Source organism: Girardinichthys multiradiatus, chromosome 20, assembly GCF_021462225.1.
Source record: "Girardinichthys multiradiatus isolate DD_20200921_A chromosome 20, DD_fGirMul_XY1, whole genome shotgun sequence".
NCBI lineage: Eukaryota > Metazoa > Chordata > Actinopteri > Cyprinodontiformes > Goodeidae > Girardinichthys > Girardinichthys multiradiatus.
In genome coordinates, this window is record NC_061812.1 from 3,383,499 (window position 1) to 3,402,114 (window position 18,616).

Sequence of the window (18,616 nt, forward strand, 5' to 3'; positions counted from 1 at the left end):
AGCTGTTACTCTTTTAACGGAAGTAAAAAAAAACACAAGTGTGTTTCCGGTTCCATCAGTTGTTTGTCCTGAACCTCTGCAGGGTTCAGTCTGGATCAACAACAGATCGATGGTGGTGAAGAGCGACTACACCACCAGTAACGGGGTCATCCACCACATCGACACGCTGCTGACGCCTTACAGGCTGCAGGATAAACCGCAGCTTGAATCTAAAACGGTTTGATAAACTTCTTTAAAGTTACATTTAAGAAGGAGAATCTGGACAATCAGATACTAATATTTCTGTTTCTGTGTTTAGATGAACTTCAGTACTGCAGCTACATTTTATGGCTACGGACGCTTTTACAAACTCATTGAGGTAAGTAAAACATCATCAGATTTAAGCTGCGTTCTTATTCTGCTACCCTTCACCTCTTCATCATGGTGGAGGCTCATTGTTCTCTTATTATTCCCCCGAGATGAAACAAAGCAATGCAGGAATATCAGTATGCCTTGATGTTAAGTGTTTCACCTGCATCGATGAAACTAAAAACCATAAATAATCACAAATATGGCTGGTGCTGCTTGTGCAGGATGCAGGGTTGCTTCCAGTGCTCCAGATGCCCATCCACCAGCCCTTCACCATCTTCTGGCCCACTGACAAGGCCCTCGACTCCCTGCCACGTGAAAGGCACCACTGGCTCGTCAATCCGGACCACCGGGACCAGCTGGCTGCTACTGTCAAGGCGCACATCATCCGCAATTCCAGGGTAAGAGGAGGAGAGCAGAGTCAATAATGTAGTGATGGTCTATGTTTGCATGGATGGATGCAGTAGGAAGCTGAGTGTGCCACAATCCATGCAGGATAATGAAACCTAGAAAATGAGCCAAAATCCAAACTGAAGCAGAAGAAGAGGCAGTATGTTTTAGGATTAGGGAAAGAAAACTGGCCTGTAACACAAATTCAGCCAAACAAGCTCGGTCCCAGTTCCTAATATCACCCCTTCCTGCATCCTAAGACCCAAGTGAGCACTGGATAAAATGTTAGTGTTTTTTTATTTATAAATTGCTTTACAAACAAAAAGGCAATCAGCAATAAAAGATGTAGAAGAAACCAGGACTGGCCTAATGGTCATGCTCTCTGGAATTAAAAGTTAGTTTAAAATGATGAGTTTTTTAAAGAGATTTGAAATCATCTAAAGTTCCAGCAGACGGAGAAGGAGAGACTGGTCCATCCCACCACAGAGGGAGTTGCAGTGGTCCAGTCTAGAAATAATAAAAGCATGAAAAACCCTCTCAAGGATATCTTGAGGAAGATCATCCTTGACTTTACTAGTAAGGGTTAGATGATAAAGCTAGACTGGACTAGTGCACTGACCTGTTTATGTAATTTAAAATCTGAGTCAAGGATACCCCTGAGATCCATAAAAGACAGACAGCCTGAAGAGTTCAGAGATCCAGCAGCATCCTGTCAGCAGGTCTCAAATAAAATGACTTCTGCCTTTCTATCATTTAAATGAAGAACACTCAGCTCCATCAATGCTCTCACTTCTGCCAAACACCTGAGCAACCTCTCCGCTGGATTTTAATGGAGGATACACCTGAATGCCACATTGTATTTCTAGAGAACCGACCCCAGATGGAGCAGGTACGAGGATAAAATAGGACCTAATCTTGAGCCTTGAGGTACCCCATATTTAAGAGGATTTTCACAACCTACTGTGTCAACAGTAGCAGTAAGATCAAAAAGAATTAAAGCAACTTAAGGCTCCAACATAGTTGGGCGTACCGTGAGCAACGCGGACTGTCCGCGGACGTGTGAGGTTTCATAGTCGAGCGAACAAGTTTCCTACATTTCTGGTGACAAATCCCTACATTTACCAAAATTTCTGCCATGGCTTCATCGGAGAAAGAGATAAATTACCTTGTAGCTTTGGAAAAACAAAAGAAAAGAAGGTGGCATAAGGCCATTAAACTAGACTCGGGACAATGAAGGGGAATACACCTGTCAGCGCAGAGTTTACAGCAGTAGTGACGCTGCGTATCTTCACAACTGGTCGCTCGGAGCAGAGTGTCACATAGATGTTCAGTGACTGAGATGCTGAAGCTCAGAGAGGAGATATCGTGATAAAGAGGAAATAAAGATAATACAACAAAATTTATATCCCAATTCTAAGACTCTAATATTGTGCAGCCCAATTTTGGAGTTTTAAATTCACAATGTTTTGATTGGTTGTTGGTCTTCATAGGCCCGCCGCTACACCTGATAAAAGTAGTAATTTCTTCTCTGGCTTGAGGCTAAAAAGCCTTTTATGTCATGGTATGACATCCTTGGACTTGGTTTGTGTTTTTGTATTAATTAGGTCTATGTTTTCCTTTATTGTTAATTAGTTCCACCTGTCCCTTATGCCTCCATGTCTCCTTGCCACACCTGTTCTTAGTTCTTGTGATTACCTGCCTTTGTTTTCTCCCTGTATATTAGTTGGTCTGTGTTCTTTGTTCCCCGCTGGTTCCTCCGTCATTATTCCTCGTTCACTACCCCTGTTTATGCTCAGTTTTGCTACGGTACAGAACTATGTACACATGTAAGTTTTTGGCTCGACTCATGTTTGTACTTGTTGGATTATGTTACGTTTTGGAGACCTTTAATTAAAGAAAAGTCTTCCTCCCATCATGCGGCTGCCAAGCTCTTATCTGCACTTTGGTCTGATCCAAACCCAGAACGTGATATTTTAATTCTCCAAAAGAACAGAGAAATTTGTTCTCAGATTTGGAAGAACCCAATGATGTCTTTCTGTTCTTGTTGCTCAGGATTTAGAGCTCTTGCAGCTTGTTCTTCACACACGTTCTGAGCAGGACCTTTAATGCATGGCATGCTGCCCTTACAATGCATGGCTTTGCAAAGCTAGACAGCTAGCTAACACTGAAGTTGAAATAATCCAGTCCTTAATGGTTTTGTGGCTTTATTCACAACTCCTTTTCATTTTGTAAAACTGTAACCACTACAAATAGAAATATGTATCAATTATACACAAAGTACAAAAGAATCACTAAAACTATCTTCACACTAGCTCAACTGCTTCTTCAAAAAGACAGCTAGCAAGTATGTTTAGCTAATGAAATTAGATGTAACATGTTGAAATAATACAGCAAGCATACAAAAGGACAAAAACAATCAATAATATGAACTTACAGACAAATCATGTCCAAGGATCAAATGTCTTTGATGGATAGCAACACCTGAGCAGTTCTAGCCAACCGACCAGTTTGGTAGTTAAACCCTGAAAGGTGGCAGTCATGGGATGTACCTCATTCTGGAGGATAGGTTTGGATTTTTATTAAAGACTGAGCCAACGAGCCGACAGGGAAAAGATTTAATTACTTGATCAATAAAATTTGTTGTGTTGCAAAGATTCAGATTCAGTTTCTGTTCAAACAGTTTGTACCGTTCCACTCAGTCTGGGTACAATATTCTGTACCGAGAGACAGACTAGTACAAATGTGTCGAATGTTGAGGCAAGTACTAAAACCGAACTGGTCTCTAAATGCAAACTTTTTCCAGTAGTTAACATTTAGGTCAACATCCTTTTTAATGCTGATAAATCACACCCAGCTGTTGGGAGCTGCAAGCTGAAGCATGAAATCAACAGTGATGCTGAGAGGCGAGTCTTTTTATTTGATCAGCTACTCTTTGAGGGCATTTTTGTTACTATATAAGCGTGAAATAGATAAGACTTTATCTGTATGCGCCAAATTGACAGTTTGCCGCATTTAAACCCTGCAACATATCAGTAAACCCAAGACTGTGTTATTCTAGTTGGAGGATGAAGAAGGATCTGTTTAACCAGTAGATTATCTTTATGGGCCAGTACATTCATAAAAGGTATGAACACTTTGGATCAATCAAAACATGGGAACCTGATTTCGTAGTATTTCAGATTCAGGACAAGTTTTATGTTGATGGTTAGGATTTAGTTCAGAAAACCTCTGGTCAATAAAGTAATTTCTCATCAGTGTGTTGTGTCCTCTGATTGAATCATGATTCTGTGTTTTTTATGTGTAGCTGACAGGTGTCGGTCAGCCCAATAAATTAATGTCTTACCGGACCATGCATGGATCAACCATCAAGTTAAGCTGTGACAAGAAGCTGGTGGTGAGAAATACACACTGTCTGCTGATTGCAGCTGCAGCCATCTGATTTGTATTTATACCTCAATGACCTGCAAAACCCTGCAGAATGAGTAGGATCTATTTTGTTCTGTCTTGGTTCTGTAGCTGTTTAATAAGAATGTGTTGCTTGTATTTTTGTGTTTAGGGGTCCGTGCTGATCAATGAGAACGCAGCTAGGCTGGTGGAGCGCTACATGGCGTTCAAAGAGGGCCTGGGATTCGGGATCGACCAGCTTCTGGAGCCACCTGGACTGGGAGCGTTCTGCGACAGCGTGCAGAATAAAACTACCTTTGTTAGTTCTGCTCACTCTAAACGGATAAAAGGGTTTGAATATTTAACTGCAACAGCTGTCTGACAGAAAATAATAAAGATACAAAATATGTCTAAAAGTTAAATGATAAAGTTTAGACCCTTCTCAGGTTCTGAGGTTCTATTGATCAGGATATAAGAAAATACCATCTGGTTCTCACTGGGTCCTTAAATGAGGGAGAGTCGACCTCAGATTACCAGCATGTGACCATGTGCACTCTAAGCATTTATTCAGTAGAAAACAAAGAAAATAGTTAAAGCAGGGTGTTTAAAATCTAGGTTCATTACATGACTGAACAGGTAGAAGAGCAACCCTGGCTGCAAAACAAGCCCACATCCTCACCCTTCTTCCACTGTGCTTCACAGTTGGTATGACAAGTTTGTGCTGATATTCTCTTTATATTCCTCCAAACATGGAGCTGTGCACCATGGCCAAACATCTCTACTTTGGTCTCATCTGTCCACATAGTTCCAGAAGTCTTGTTGTTCTTTGTGATGCAGCTGTGCTAGCCTCAGTCCTGCTGCCATCTCATTTTAGAGAGAAGAGGCTCTCTCCTTCAAATCTTCTAAGCAGCCATACAGGTTAAGTGTTTTTCTAACATTTATGTCATGACCTTTGACCTGCTAACTGAGGCCTGTGGAGTCTGAGATGGAGCTCCTTAGTTTTCTTCTCTGAGCTTCACGCTCTGACCTTGGGCTGAATCTGCTGGGACGTTGACTCCTGGGAAGATTGGCAGATGTCTGAGATGTTTTCCTCTTGGGAATAATCTTTCCCTCTGTAGAGTGATGGACTTCAGATAGGTTGGAAAGTCTTGGTAATCATTTCCAGTTTGATGGGCAGCAACAGTTGATTCCATGTGACTACATAAAACCTTACTTACAAAGGGTGTACTTATTTTGTACCATTATCGTAGCTATTTAGCTGCTCTTTGATTGAAGGAGCTGTTTGACTGAAGTGGTCATTTATGTTTTTGTTGGTGATGAATTAAAAAACTTTTAGATTAGATTTAAATTTCTGTGCCGCTCTGAAAACAGTTGGTTTACGGTTTGAAATGTTTCAGGGCCGCTGTGGGACCTGTTTGTTCCCGCCATTTTGCCCCCTCAAACACGCAGACACGGTAGGAACCATCCTTTCTGCTCACAAAGACTTGCTTGAGCTGTACACAGACTGATATCTTTGTTGCACTCATACAGGGCAGGACGATTCGTTGTTTACGGTATCCCTCCAGATATCGAACCAGCTACTTTGGCTGGTATGACCTGGATGATCGTTTTAGCAGAAAAAGCTGCAAGAGAGTTTGTCAGTTTCCTTCCTGGGTCCAGAAGTGCTGCAAAAACCACTACAGCAGAGACTGTCAGGGTAAGCGAGTGCATCTGTAGACTTAATTTCCTCCAGGAACCAACTCGGGGACCTTTTCATCTGACCATTTCCTCTTATATTTCAGTGTGTCCAGGTGGAGTTGAAGATCCCTGCAGCAGCCATGGAGACTGTGATGATGGTGTTACTGGTTCAGGAGCCTGTAAATGCCACAAAGGATTCAAAGGAAAAGCCTGTGACCTCTGTGCCGGCGGTTACTACGGTACCAACTGTACAGGTACATCAGAAAAATGACCACAAACATTTCAAAATGCTCCAATCCAAAGAGTAGCAGCTGCCCAAAACTTCAGAAATAACTTCATTATGTACATTTACTTCAGTAACCTACTGGGTAAAGGAAGTACATGAGACATAGTAAATATGAAGTAATTCGTTGCTATGGTAACTCCCTTCGATTTTTGAAGAGCGTGGGGTGGGAGCCCACAGCATAGCCTTTCTCGTCAAATTATCTGTGCAAAAACAAGAGTTTACAGAAGCAGCACAAATGCTTAAACGGTGTTTAACAGAAGCTTTAGCTAACCACATTATTTGTGTCGACATGGTTCCATGTAGCAAATATGATGCTTTAAACAGATGCTTTACTTGTGTTTAGAGACAAATTAAGAGTTGTGTTGTTGTCCAGGGGGACTTAAATGTTTACCTGGAGGAGTGTGACTGAGAGGAACAGCCTTCAGTGTTCAGAGTTCACCAACAATTTGAACTAACTTCTCATCTCCAACAAGAAATAGTTCTTGTTTATTTAACATGTTTTCTCTTTAAAACTGCTAATATATATGTAGGTCATGAAGTCAGTTATTTTCTTCTATTGTCTTTCTTCTGTTGTCCACTTTTAAAGTACTGTAAGGTTGGCGTTCCTCGTTAAAAAAATCCTGGTTCTGTCTAAAGACATTCACTGACAAAATAATCAGTTATGTGAATCAACATCTGCGCTGCAGTTCTGCCTACATACCTGTAGAGTGGTCAAAGAAAAAAGTTAGAAGTGACAGATTCACAAAGCTGCAATTTCTCTCCTCATCTTTCCTGTTTCCAGCGCCTGAGACAATGAAATCAGGGCACAAAAGAACTTCTGTTTCATCGGTTAGTTATGAAGGTTAGAGCACGAACCTGAAACACTAAATATTTCATTCACTCCTGAAAAGGATGAGCTGCGCTCACTTAAAGTCCATCATGGGAAAAACTGCATCGCTCAGTTCAGAGATATAATAAAACTAAACTTCACCTATGAACTCTTGATTGTTGTGTTAATCAGTAAAACCGATTAACGCTATGGAGAGGTCCAAACAGGGCGGAGGTTTCACGCCGCTTTTGATAAACTCTATTATTGCCTACTGGGAAACATTTGTCATATTTCATAAACAACGTAAGATGTATCATTACCAAAGTTGTATCACAGTGTTCCAGAAAAAGTGTTATAATTGGAGGGTTTTTGGTTTTGGGTTTTTCTCATTTCTCAGTTTTGGAATCTCTTTCTGTTTATAGTTTTAGGGGTGGTGCTGTAGGTGTCTAGGTTTGTTTTCTTGTGGATGTTCTCAGTTCATAGTGCTTTCAGGTTTATGTTCTGTTACAATTCTTAGGTTTGATTATGTTCTTGAATTTCTGTTTTGTTCCAGTCATGTTTTGTTTCCACTCCCTGCCTCTTGTCAGCCAGTAATCATCTTCATTCGGTCCACCTGCACCGTGCTCCATATATACACAGCTATTCTGTTCATTCCTCGTGGAAACATTTCAGTTCTTTCTGTTCATGCCAAGCCTGTCTTGCCTGCCTGTCCATGCCTGTTTCTGCCACCACCTGCTAAAGTAAATATCGTTCATTAAATCTTTTTTTTGTACCACGCTATGCTGCTTCCTGTTTGTCTGCATTCTGGGGTCCTCCGCCACACCAGCCTTGCCAAAATAACCAATTTAATGTTTTTTGTAACCCTGTGGTGTGTTAGGAAATCAAAAACTGGAAAACAAAAAGTACCACAGTGGACAGTAGGAAACTGCTTATGTTTTTGACTTAAAATAAATTACTAGTCGTTCTGTATAGGTGCCCCAAAACTTGTCCGAAGTTCATGATAAACTGCAGTCCATGTAGACGTAAAGTTCAGATTTCAGAGAAGATCAGAAAATCTCAAACACAAAAAGGGCAATTTTATAATGAAACTACACCTTTTTAGGTTGCTTGAGAAGCCCTCCACACCTATAGAGCGCACTCCATCGTTTTCAGACAAGGCAGAAAATGGGATCCTTCCAAGGCCTGATTATAATTTGGTCATTAGTCATAAATAGAATGACAGTAGAGATTTTCCAAGTAAAATGAATGAAATGCAGACCTCAATCCAAATGAGGAAACATGGTACAGTACTGTGATGAAACACCTGCTGCCCTCTGCTGTAAACCTGCTCCTTCTGCTCTTCATAAAAACCTCAACCCATCAGATAATCTCAGCTCCCAGCAGTCTGTCACCATAGCAACGCTTCCCACCATTGCTCAGCCGAGTTTGTTGGTAGGTCTGACCCAACCTGCCAGCTGTTTTTACTTAGCAGTTAGAAACAGAAACGATCGCTTCTGTTTGAAAGTTTAAACAGTTCTCTAGGAGCAGCAATAACTGACCTTCATTTCCAACGGCTGGTTTCTTTCACAGTTACAGCTCTTCTGCTGATGTAGTGCAGACATTTTCAGAACGTTAAGGCTTTGAAAGGCTCAACATGAAACGAGCGGCAGGAAGCCAGCATGCCTAACTTCACTCACATACTCTCTCACCTCTGTTGGCTCAGATGATGTGTGAGGTCATGTTTGTTTCTCAGCCTGCAGCTGTGTGAAGGGGAGCTGCAGCGATGGCATGGACGGGACCGGTCAGTGTGTCTGTCAGCCGGGTTGGGAGGGAGATCGCTGCCAGAACAAGATTGGTGAGTTTTCCTCATAAACATGATAGATTTATCAGGTTGATCTGTGAGCTTAACATTAACACGGGTCCTAGAGACGATAGAACCACATGGAGCAGAGGGTAACCTTTGTCCAGTGTTGTACAAAAATATACTCAATTTAATATTTAATTAAATAACCATTCGGTCTGTCAAGTATTTTCCTGGGAATACCAGCCCAATATGGCGGCGGTATTAGGACAATAGATGAAAGAGTGATTCGAGCTTTAGGAGGTTTTCAGGAAGACTGGGACAAAATAAAAGTTGTTCCAGCAATAAGGATGCTGGGCCATAAAGAGCTCTAGGTGTTAAGTGTTGGAAGAAGGAATGGGAACGTTAAAAAGTGGGAAAACTTGAATAAAGCAACTTTTTTTACAAGGTTGCTGCAATCTAAAATGCAGGTATTAATATACAGACATAAAATAAACGAATGTACCTTTTTATATCCACTATTTTTACTGAAAGAAATTGAATTTCTGAGTAATAATTCAATGTTGAAGCGTGTTGAATGTATGTTCCCAGGCTCAGTCTCTGAGAAGTGCCGGCAGTGCCACGCCCAGGCCATGTGTGTGTCCGGTGTCAGCTGTCAGTGTAAACCTGGATTTGAGGGCAACGGTACTTTCTGCAGTCCAGTTCCACGTGAGTGTTGTTCAGCTAAATCCTCCGTGATTATTGGGCTTCTTTTCAGAAACTAAAACAATAAATCAATCTTGAAAATTTAAATCTGCCATTCGGTACCATTCCCCAGGAATGTTACTGCCTGACAAACAGACACAGGCTGAAGGCTCTGTCCTTCAGTGTCTGATAACATGGCTGGTTATATCAGTCTGACCCAAATGTGGTTCAGATAAAATAACTTGCCTCTTCTTCTGCAGGAATAAAACGCTCTTCCTGCAGCTTCAGTCCTGCTCACAAAATGACATAAAACAGCACAAAAGTTATGTTTTTTGATGGTTATACAAAGTGGCGGCTGGTGATTAAAAACATCTGGAGGGGGCGCACTGGAGGTCTGGGATTACAACTTAACAATAAACTTGAACATAAATCCGTCCACAGTCTGGTTGGTCCAGTCCAAATACCTTTATTCGTTTATTCTCCTCCAGTAAAAGCCTCGTGAAATTATTTTGTGAATAAATGACAGAATTTTCTTTTGCTACGTCATCATCGTTGTCTTGTCGTTATTGTCTGACTCTTCTGTCTGCATCCGTATGTTTGAGAGGCATTCGTGCCTCTAAGCTGCTGGGGGTGTAGCTTTGATTGACGGGTATCACGGATCTGATTGGATGAAGAATGACACAAAAAGTGCAGTTATTAAAAAGAACTCTGTAACAAAAGTTTATCAGTTAACTACAAAGTCCAGCATTGTTTTCTTCATCTCTTTCTCTCCATCTTTATCTGTTATATACGTATTTACATACTTGGTTACCAAGATCAGTCTTGAACAGCCAGAGGAAGTTTCCCCCTGACAGCCTAGCCGGGTCAGAAACTCTCACCAGGTGATTTCTTTTATGCTGCTTGTAAGGAGCGGGGTCGGAGCTCTGTTTTCTATTGGATATGGAGTAGGAGAGTTATGGCTGCTATCCTCACAACTCTGGGAACGTTTAAAACGCAGATATTTTAGCTTGTTTTGCAGGTGGTTGAAACATCTCTTCCAGCGCGGCGTGTGTCTGCTGGTGGGAGCGTGTGTTCACCTGCGTGCTCACATGTTGCACAGGTCTACATGTCAGGAGGGACTCCGCCTCGAGGCACACAGCAGAGGGCTAAACAACACTGTAGAAACAGGAAGGAGAAACGGGACCCCTCCGATATAACGGCAGGGGAAACAATGCATGTGGTTCAGAGGACAGAGGATTTAGGAAGTAACTGGATATTTGAATATATTTTGAGATGAGTTCTTGACCATGAGAAAGAAATGATTTATGGGAGCGATGTGCCAGAGTAAACAAAGGAGGGTTAGTTGTCAAGCTAGAATCCAATCCTAACAGAACCAATACCAATTGATAAAAAAAAACACATTAAAACATTAAATTAAATGAAAGCAAAACCTTCTGAACCTTGAGTTCTTGTGCTTAGCTGAGCATTAGTGCTGTACTTGGTTATACCAGTTAGTGCCTTGCTAACCAGAGTCTGGAGGAGGTGTTTCCACAGTTGGTCCTCGTGGCGGAGATGGAATCTATTCGCTTCTCGTCCTTGAAGAGTTGACCTCCGAATTGACCTGGTTTGTTCACTCTTTGGTTTCCAAATCCACTCGTAGCTGTTGACTTTAGGCTACGGAGGAAATGTTCTTGAAACAGAGGGAATGGCTGCTCTGCTGCAGACAGACTTCAGTTAGTGAGCCTTATAGGGAACTGAAAGCCTTAAGGCTTTTGATTGCATCTTGATGGGCAGGAGTGGTCCACACCCATGGAGTCAGCAAGAGACCCAGGAAGAGAAGTGGGGCAGAATCTGAAGAGAGAGATATGGGATTTGGAGGCTTTTCTATTTTATAAGGAATTGCTCTCAAAATAAAGGTCAGAAACTCAGAATAAAAGTTCTGTTTACCTTCTCTGTGTTTTTAAAATGTGTTGGCACTGTGAGTTAAGAAAGCTTTATATTCCTAAATAAAGTTTAGTGACCAAAGAATGAACAAAGAAACATTTCTAGGATGTCTGGCAGCTTGGAAGGGCGATATGTAGAAGTGAGTACTGACTGACTGTGTTTTTCTCAGCTGCCACAGTTTGAGCTGCATGTTAGTCTAACAGATACCTCCAAGCTGTGAGCCAATCAGGTGAAAGTTTCATCCTTCCTGCTGCAGCTCCAGACCTCTGCTCCGAATACAACGGTGGATGTGACCTCAACGCAGACTGCAACCAGAGTGGGCTCATCGTCAACTGCACCTGCCGCAGTGGTTACCAAGGAGACGGCTTCTCTTGTGAGCCAATCAACAGGTGAGCTGCCTAATCATCTCAAGTTCCACCTTTAGGTTTCTCTATGATCTGAATGTTTGTTTCACGGTTAGTTTTCAACAAGTTGCTGTTTTTGTCTTCAGATGTGTTGAAGAGCAGAACGGTGGCTGCAGTGACTTTGCTGCCTGCAAGTTTACTGGACCAGTGAGTAAAGTCCTTTAATCTGTGCCCCTCTATTTGTTTTGGTTTTAACCAAATCTTCGATTCAGTTCAGGTTATTTATATAGTGCAAATTCACAACAAATGTCGTCTTAAGGCACTTTACAAAAAATTCAGCGCATACAGACAGATTCCAAGTCGTTTACATACATTTCAATTAATCCTAATTATCAAATAATGCAGTCAAGGTCAGTTGAGCATGCATGTAGCGACTGTTGAAAAGAAAACTCCCCTTTAACAGGAAGAAACCTCCAACAGAACCAGAACGTGCCCCAACTGGGGGTTTGAGAAGACAGAGCAGACACATAAAAACACAGAAGCACTGATCCAGGAGTACTTTCTATGCTAAAGAGGTCAAACATTAACGACAGCAGTAGATCCTTTAGTGGCTTGATCTAGGAGAGAAAGACAGCTAAGCAGATGAACTCTGAGCCAGTTTTCAAGTCTAGAGGATGAAAAAGAGCACATAGTTAGTCTCAGTAGAAGCTCAGCCAGTAGCTATATCTAGGAGAGACAGGGTTAAACACTGAAAGACAGAGCCAAGTGGATCATCTCTAGAAGGTGAGCATTAAGTTGTTGCCAGCAGAAGGTTGGACGATGCCCCCCTCCAGGAAGGTGCCACAGCTAAACACAGAGCCAGGCCAGGTTTAGCTTCTAGGAAGACAAGAAACAAAAAGAGAACATAAAGTTAAAAGCTAAAAAAGCAAATCATTCTAAATTGGAGAGTAGTATGAGAATGTGGCAGATTTCCACAACTGCAGCAGGCTCCAGAATAATCATGAAGCATTTTGGATCTACTTTCTTTAAAACCAATTAAGCCTTTGAACATCTTAAAGTAACACTATAGTTTATTAATGTCTTTTTTGAAAGAATAGTTGTATTGAGACCCAAAAACCCAACGTAGCCATTTGCCAGAAAACAAATAATTAAGCACAGAGACAGAAATTAGAGGTGTGTATACATACACACATTTAAACATAGACAAAACAACTACTGTTCTTGTTGAAGTAACTTCTTAAATAAATTCACCTGAAATAAATCAATTTATTTCAAATATCAGCTATTTTATTAACTTATACGGTGGCCTGCTGGGGTAGCAATTTGGTAGCTGACACTGATGCGGGATGACCTTTAGACGGTGTGGATGGTGGCGAAGTTGTCTTCAGTAAAGGGGAACACCTCCCACACGTCCTACGAGGCTGAGTCTGCTCTGGTTTCCTTCAGTCGCAGGCTGCAGCAGCCAGGTGTGTGAGGGAGTGTTTCCTTCGCTCCTTTCTCCCCTGTGTGCCTGACAACAATGTCAGTCGAGGACGTGGAACATTTGTACATAATTGGATTTCTGATAACAGAATTTCTGCTGTTTGGAGTTGGCAGTTACCTGGCTTATCAAAAGATTTGTAAAACATCGGCAGCTGTTCAAAGCACTCCAAAGCTGCCTGGGATGTTTGAAGGGATCTTTAGAGCTCTCAGCACTCAGACTGATATGTTAAGAGACCAGAATCGCAGGCTGGCTGCCTTTCCTGGACTCAAAGGTGATATGATTTAATCTTGGAGAAGGTTGTAAGCTCAAGATCTACGGAAGTACCAGAAATTTGGCTATTTGGATTTGAAATTGAGAATGCCAGTAAGACTTTGAAGACAGGTGGAAAATCACAGCCGGCCTGAACCAAAACATTTATTGTTTGTCTAATTCAGGCGCCCCGATACGGCCTTCACAGGCTTCTTATCAAAACATTTCTCCTGGATGTTCAGTAAACACGACGCTCTGCCCCAGCAACCCCCCTCATCTGTGAACTGAACTTTATGGCCGTTTGATAAAACTTCCATCTCTTTTTCAAGGACAATGGCACCTTCGTCAGTGTTGACAGTCTAATTCTTTGATCATACTTAAATATTGGCACCCTCACGAGTCCACCATGCTCTGTAAAATCTTTGCTTATGTGTGTTGCTTTCCCATGCTCCTTATTTTTTACCTAAATGTGGATTTCATTTCTTAATTTTTTCTCCTTTTCATAGATTTTTAGATTTACCAGTGAAAGGAAAATAATACTAGTTTCTTAAAAATTTGAACAAAAGCTGTTTTTACACCAGAGACTCAGCTTCCTTAGTTAGAACTCAGTGATTACTTAATTAAATTTCAATTATGGGATTACAACTGCATTTATACCAGCGAACCCAAGGATTATTCTCTCTTAACACAAGATGCTTTCCCCTACATAGAGGACTTAATGATATAATTACCTCGTTAGAAAGACTGGTTTAGAACCAGCTCTTACCAGTAAAAACCAAAGGATTATTAATGTTACCTGTATCATTGTAACGTTGGCCAGAGATTTTTAGATTTCTCAGAAGGATTGTACTTTTTCTGTGTCTGTATCTGTGTTTATTTTCTTTGTGATTGTATTGTAATTGTATGTACAGCGCTTTGAGTGTCTCGTTACTGAAAAGCGCTATATAAATAAACTTACCTTACCTGCAGGTGTCAGGCTTTATAAAAGCAGAACTCAAGCATGCCATCTACTCACGTTGGGGCAAACACCCATTACCACTCGGCAATTTTTTTATTTACCAGCAGAACTTTCTCCTTGTTAGATGAATAAAGGAATTCCTACAGTGCCTTGCGAAAGTATTCGGCCCCCTTGGTCAACCTCTTGCCACATTTCAGACTTCAAACATAAAGAAATAAAATTCAAATATTTTGTGAAGAATCAACAACAAGTGGGACACAATTGTGAAGTGGAATGAAATTTATTAGATGTGTCAAACTTTTTTAACAAATAAAAAAGTGGGGCGTGCAATATTATTCAGCCCCCTTGCGTTAATACTTTGTAGCGCCACCCTTTGCTACAATTACAGCTGCAAGTCTCTTGGGGTTTGTTTCTATCAGTTTTCACATCGAGAAACTGAAATTCTTGCCCATTCTTCCTTGAAAAACAGCTGGAGCTCAGTGAGGTTGGATGGAGAGCGTTCATGAACATCAGTCTTCAGCTCTTTCCACAAATTCTCGATTGGATTCAGGTCTGGACTTTGACTAGGCCATTCCAACACCTGGATACGTTTATTTGTGAACCATTCCGTTGTAGATTTGGCTTTATGTTTTGGATCATTGTCTTGTTGGAAGATAAATCTCCGTCCCAGTCTCAGGTCTCTTGCAGACTCCAACAGGTTTTCTTCCAGAATGGTTCTGTATTTGGACCCATCCATCTTCCCATCAATTTTGACCATCTTCTCTGTCCCTGCTGATGAAAAGCAGGCCCAAACCATGATGCTGCCACCACCATGTTTGACAGTGGGGATGGTGTGTTCAGGGTGATGAGCTGTGTTGCTTTTACACCAAACATATCGTTTTCCATTGTGGCCAAACAGTTGGATTTTGGTTTCATCTGACCAGAGCACCTTCTTCCACATGTTTGGTGTGTCTCCCAGGTGGCTTGTGGCAAACTTTAAATGAGACTTTTTATGGATATCTTTGAGAAATGGCTTTCTTCTTGCCACTCTTCCATAAAGGCCAGATTTGTACAGTGTACGACTGATTGTTGTCCTATGGACAGACTCTCCCACCTCAGCTGTAGATCTCTGCAGTTCATCCAGAGTGATCATGAGCCTCTTGGCTGCATCTCTGATCAGTCTTCTCCTTGTTTGAGATTAAAGTTTAGATGGACGGCCGGGTCTTGGTAGATTTGCAGTGGTCTGATACTCCTTCCATTTCAATATGATTGCTTGCACAGTTCTCCTTGAGATGTTTAAAGCTTGGGAAATCTTTTTGTATCCAAATCCAGCTTTAAACTTCTCCACAACAGTATCTCGGACCTGCCTGGTGTGTTCCTTGGTCTTCATGATGCTCTCTGCGCTTTGAACAGAACCCTGAGACTATCACAGAGCAGGTGCATTTATTCGGAGACTTGATTACACACAGGTGGATTCTATTTATCATCATCAGTCATTTGGGACAACATTGGATCATTCAGAGATCCTCACAGAACTTCTGGAGTGAGTTTGCTGCACTGAAAGTAAAGGGGCTGAATAATATTGCACGCCCCACTTTCAGTTTTTTATTTGTTAAAAAAGTTTGACACATCCAATAAATTTCATTCCACTTCATGATTGTGTCGCACTTGTTGTTGATTCTTCACAAAAAATTTGAATTTTACATCTTTATGTTTGAAGCCTGAAATGTGGCAAAAGGTTGAAAAGTTCAAGGGGGCCGAGTACTTTCGCAAGGTACTGTAAATGTGGAGCAGATGAACTTTCTCAGTTGAAGCTGAGCTTTAACTCAGTGTGATTTGGATCCTTCAGAATGAGCGGGAGTGTGAGTGCCTGCCAGGGTACGTGGGTAATGGAGTCCAGTGTCTAGAGAAGGTGGAGCCCCCTGTTAACCGCTGCCTGGAGGAGAACGGAGGCTGTAACCCTGTCGCCACCTGCAGTGATCTACATTACCATGGTAACACATTGGTTTCCTGTCTTCATTTTGTATTGGATGCTTTCAGGCTGCCAACACCATTTTAACCCAGATCCTGATATATTTTGTTTTCACACTGCAGAAACTGTGGGTGTTCACAGTTCTTCTTCAGTTCCAGGCTCTGAGATGGTGTTTTCCTGCACAGTGTGAACCCATGAATGTATAAGTGGGATGCTGACCAGTCAGACTTCACCTTCTGTTTAACATGTATTCCTGATTATTGGTATTAATACTTTATTGTTTATTCCAGAAACAATCATTTATCAGGTTCACATTGGTGAGAGATGATCATAGAACCTCTTCAGAAAAACTGCAGTTCACCTCTGAGTGTTTAAAGCCAACTGTGTGATGAGATTGAAATTGAAATAAACAGAAATGGGTGTATTTCATCCAAGACAACTTCTAAAGAAAAACCACCAGTTTCTGTAAAACCCACAGAGAGAATTCAGCAGCTTAAAAAAAACTCAACGGAGGTCGTTTCCTTCTAGCTCATCACTGTCTCCTGAGTGTCTTCTCAGCTGCTCACAGAGTTGGCCACTCAAGTCCCACATAAGTTGCAGAAAAAAGACTTCAGACCCGTCTTAGACTTGAGTCCTAAAGACTTGTGACTTGACTTGGACTCGTGGTCTGAGACTTGAGGCTTAGTACCAGTTGTAATGAAGAATGAAAGGAAGCTGGTCTGTGAGCCCCACACTGCAGCTGCTGCATGTTTTACTGGGAAAGGATGAGCTTGATTATTAGCCAGTGATGTTGGTGGATTATTATGGGATGTTAATGTTCATGTTAGCTGTAGCTTCATAATAATGACCACATGAAGGTCTCTCTGATTGAACACTTTGGATCATTTAGCAGACAGAATAAACGTAACTGACTGCTAACACTTGCAACATTACAAGGATACCTGGGGCTGAAAATATCAAAATAAAAGCACTTCCTGTTCCCGTCATCTGAAAATCTAATAAAAGCACCTCCTATTCTGTTAATTCAGTAGTTCAACAATCATTTATTTACTTTATACAGACCGTCTCATTCATTATGTTATAATTTATACCTTAAATTTGAAAATCTTTATTTTCGACAAATTTTAAATGTGGATTTAGAAATCTGTTTCCCAACATTATTAAAACTTCAGCAAGGTTGAGATAACCAAACCATAGGGGGAGCCGACAGTTCCTGAACCCTCAGAAAGCGGTTTGGTCACCAAATGAATAAAGTTACCAAGCGACAAATCCAGTACATTGCATATTTTAACAAAAGCTGTTGCCGTAGTAACACAGCTATAACATCAGTGGGTTTTTTCTCTTTCACACCACATTACCATGGCAACTTATCAAATGTTGTGAGCCACAAGCAGCAGCAGTTTTGTTAAAGCAGTTGCCATTGCTGTTTCTATGGTGACCACTGAATCCACAGCAGCTGACCTTCATAGCATCCATGTAACCATGGCGACAGTAAATTGTTGATTGAGCTTGTTAAACTTGGAGCTCATTAGAGGCCATTATTACACAGATGTTTTCCAGCTGGTGGTACCTGGGGCAGACAGAATTCACTGTTTAATGAATATGTTGGTTCATAAGAGTCTGTGTTTTACCTCTGGAGTCTCCAGTTTAACCTGTTTTTAAGGTAAGCCTAACCAATGGTTGTTCCTCAGCCAACACAGCTGGAGTGTTCCACCTGCGCTCCCCAGAAGGGAGGTACAAGATGAACTTCACCCAGGCAGACATCGCGTGCCAGGCTGAGGGCGCCACGCTGGCTACGTTTAAACAGCTGGGAGACGCCCAGCAGGTAAACACACAATGCTGAACTCAAAGCTGCTGGTTTCACTTCTAGTGACATAAAGTTTCTTCAGGGTTGATGTAGGACGGTGATCATGTGCAGCTGACAGACACATTAGGAGGAGGTGACCGCTTTTGAATATGTTTTTAGATTCACAATTGGATCAATGTTGTTCTGGGATGATGATGAGGAGCAAATTTCTTCTATGTGAACCTTAAACAAAAAAATCAACCTACTTAAAAGCTTTAATTTTAGCTGGGAAATTGTTTTTGCAGCAAATTGCTGAACAAGTTCTGGCGTTTTGTGGCGATTCTAAATGGGTTCTATTTAAGCACAATAAGAATAACCAGTTTGGTCTTCTGCTGCTCTGACCCTCGTCATTCCGTCACTATATTCTTGTCCACCAGTAGATGCTTTATCCACAAAGATCACTGGACGGGTCTCAGAATCCAGGCCAGCAGCCTCATCAGTAAATACTGTTTTAAATATGGTTGTTTTTTATAGTGACAGCTGGAGCTCCTGATCTTTGATTGGT

General features: G+C 41.4%; 1 protein-coding gene and 1 long non-coding RNA gene across 5 annotated transcripts in view; one reads left to right on the plus strand and one right to left on the minus strand.

Annotated features, from left to right (window-relative positions):
* Nucleotides 1-18,616, plus strand: part of stab1 (stabilin 1) — a 101,036-nt gene that overhangs the window by 64,074 nt on the left and 18,346 nt on the right. For 3 of the 4 annotated variants that reach the window (XM_047347840.1, XM_047347841.1, XM_047347843.1), the window contains 14 exons: nucleotides 83-217; nucleotides 299-358; nucleotides 573-749; nucleotides 4,043-4,132; nucleotides 4,295-4,441; nucleotides 5,520-5,576; nucleotides 5,653-5,818; nucleotides 5,904-6,053; nucleotides 8,626-8,727; nucleotides 9,265-9,381; nucleotides 11,537-11,669; nucleotides 11,771-11,831; nucleotides 16,143-16,287; nucleotides 17,957-18,090. In XM_047347840.1, coding sequence (XP_047203796.1) covers nucleotides 83-217; nucleotides 299-358; nucleotides 573-749; nucleotides 4,043-4,132; nucleotides 4,295-4,441; nucleotides 5,520-5,576; nucleotides 5,653-5,818; nucleotides 5,904-6,053; nucleotides 8,626-8,727; nucleotides 9,265-9,381; nucleotides 11,537-11,669; nucleotides 11,771-11,831; nucleotides 16,143-16,287; nucleotides 17,957-18,090 — 1,674 coding nt within the window. Of the gene's footprint in view, nucleotides 1-82; nucleotides 218-298; nucleotides 359-572; nucleotides 750-4,042; nucleotides 4,133-4,294; nucleotides 4,442-5,519; nucleotides 5,577-5,652; nucleotides 5,819-5,903; nucleotides 6,054-8,625; nucleotides 8,728-9,264; nucleotides 9,382-11,536; nucleotides 11,670-11,770; nucleotides 11,832-16,142; nucleotides 16,288-16,387; nucleotides 17,289-17,956; nucleotides 18,091-18,616 lie in introns of those variants that run through there. The other variant, XM_047347842.1, reaches the window with a different exon arrangement.
* LOC124856896 lies at nucleotides 9,447-11,618 on the minus strand. The gene is made up of 3 exons (XR_007035444.1): nucleotides 11,488-11,618; nucleotides 10,864-11,187; nucleotides 9,447-10,017 (listed from the first exon to the last, which is right to left on the minus strand). It is a non-coding gene; the product is annotated as an uncharacterized LOC124856896 (long non-coding RNA).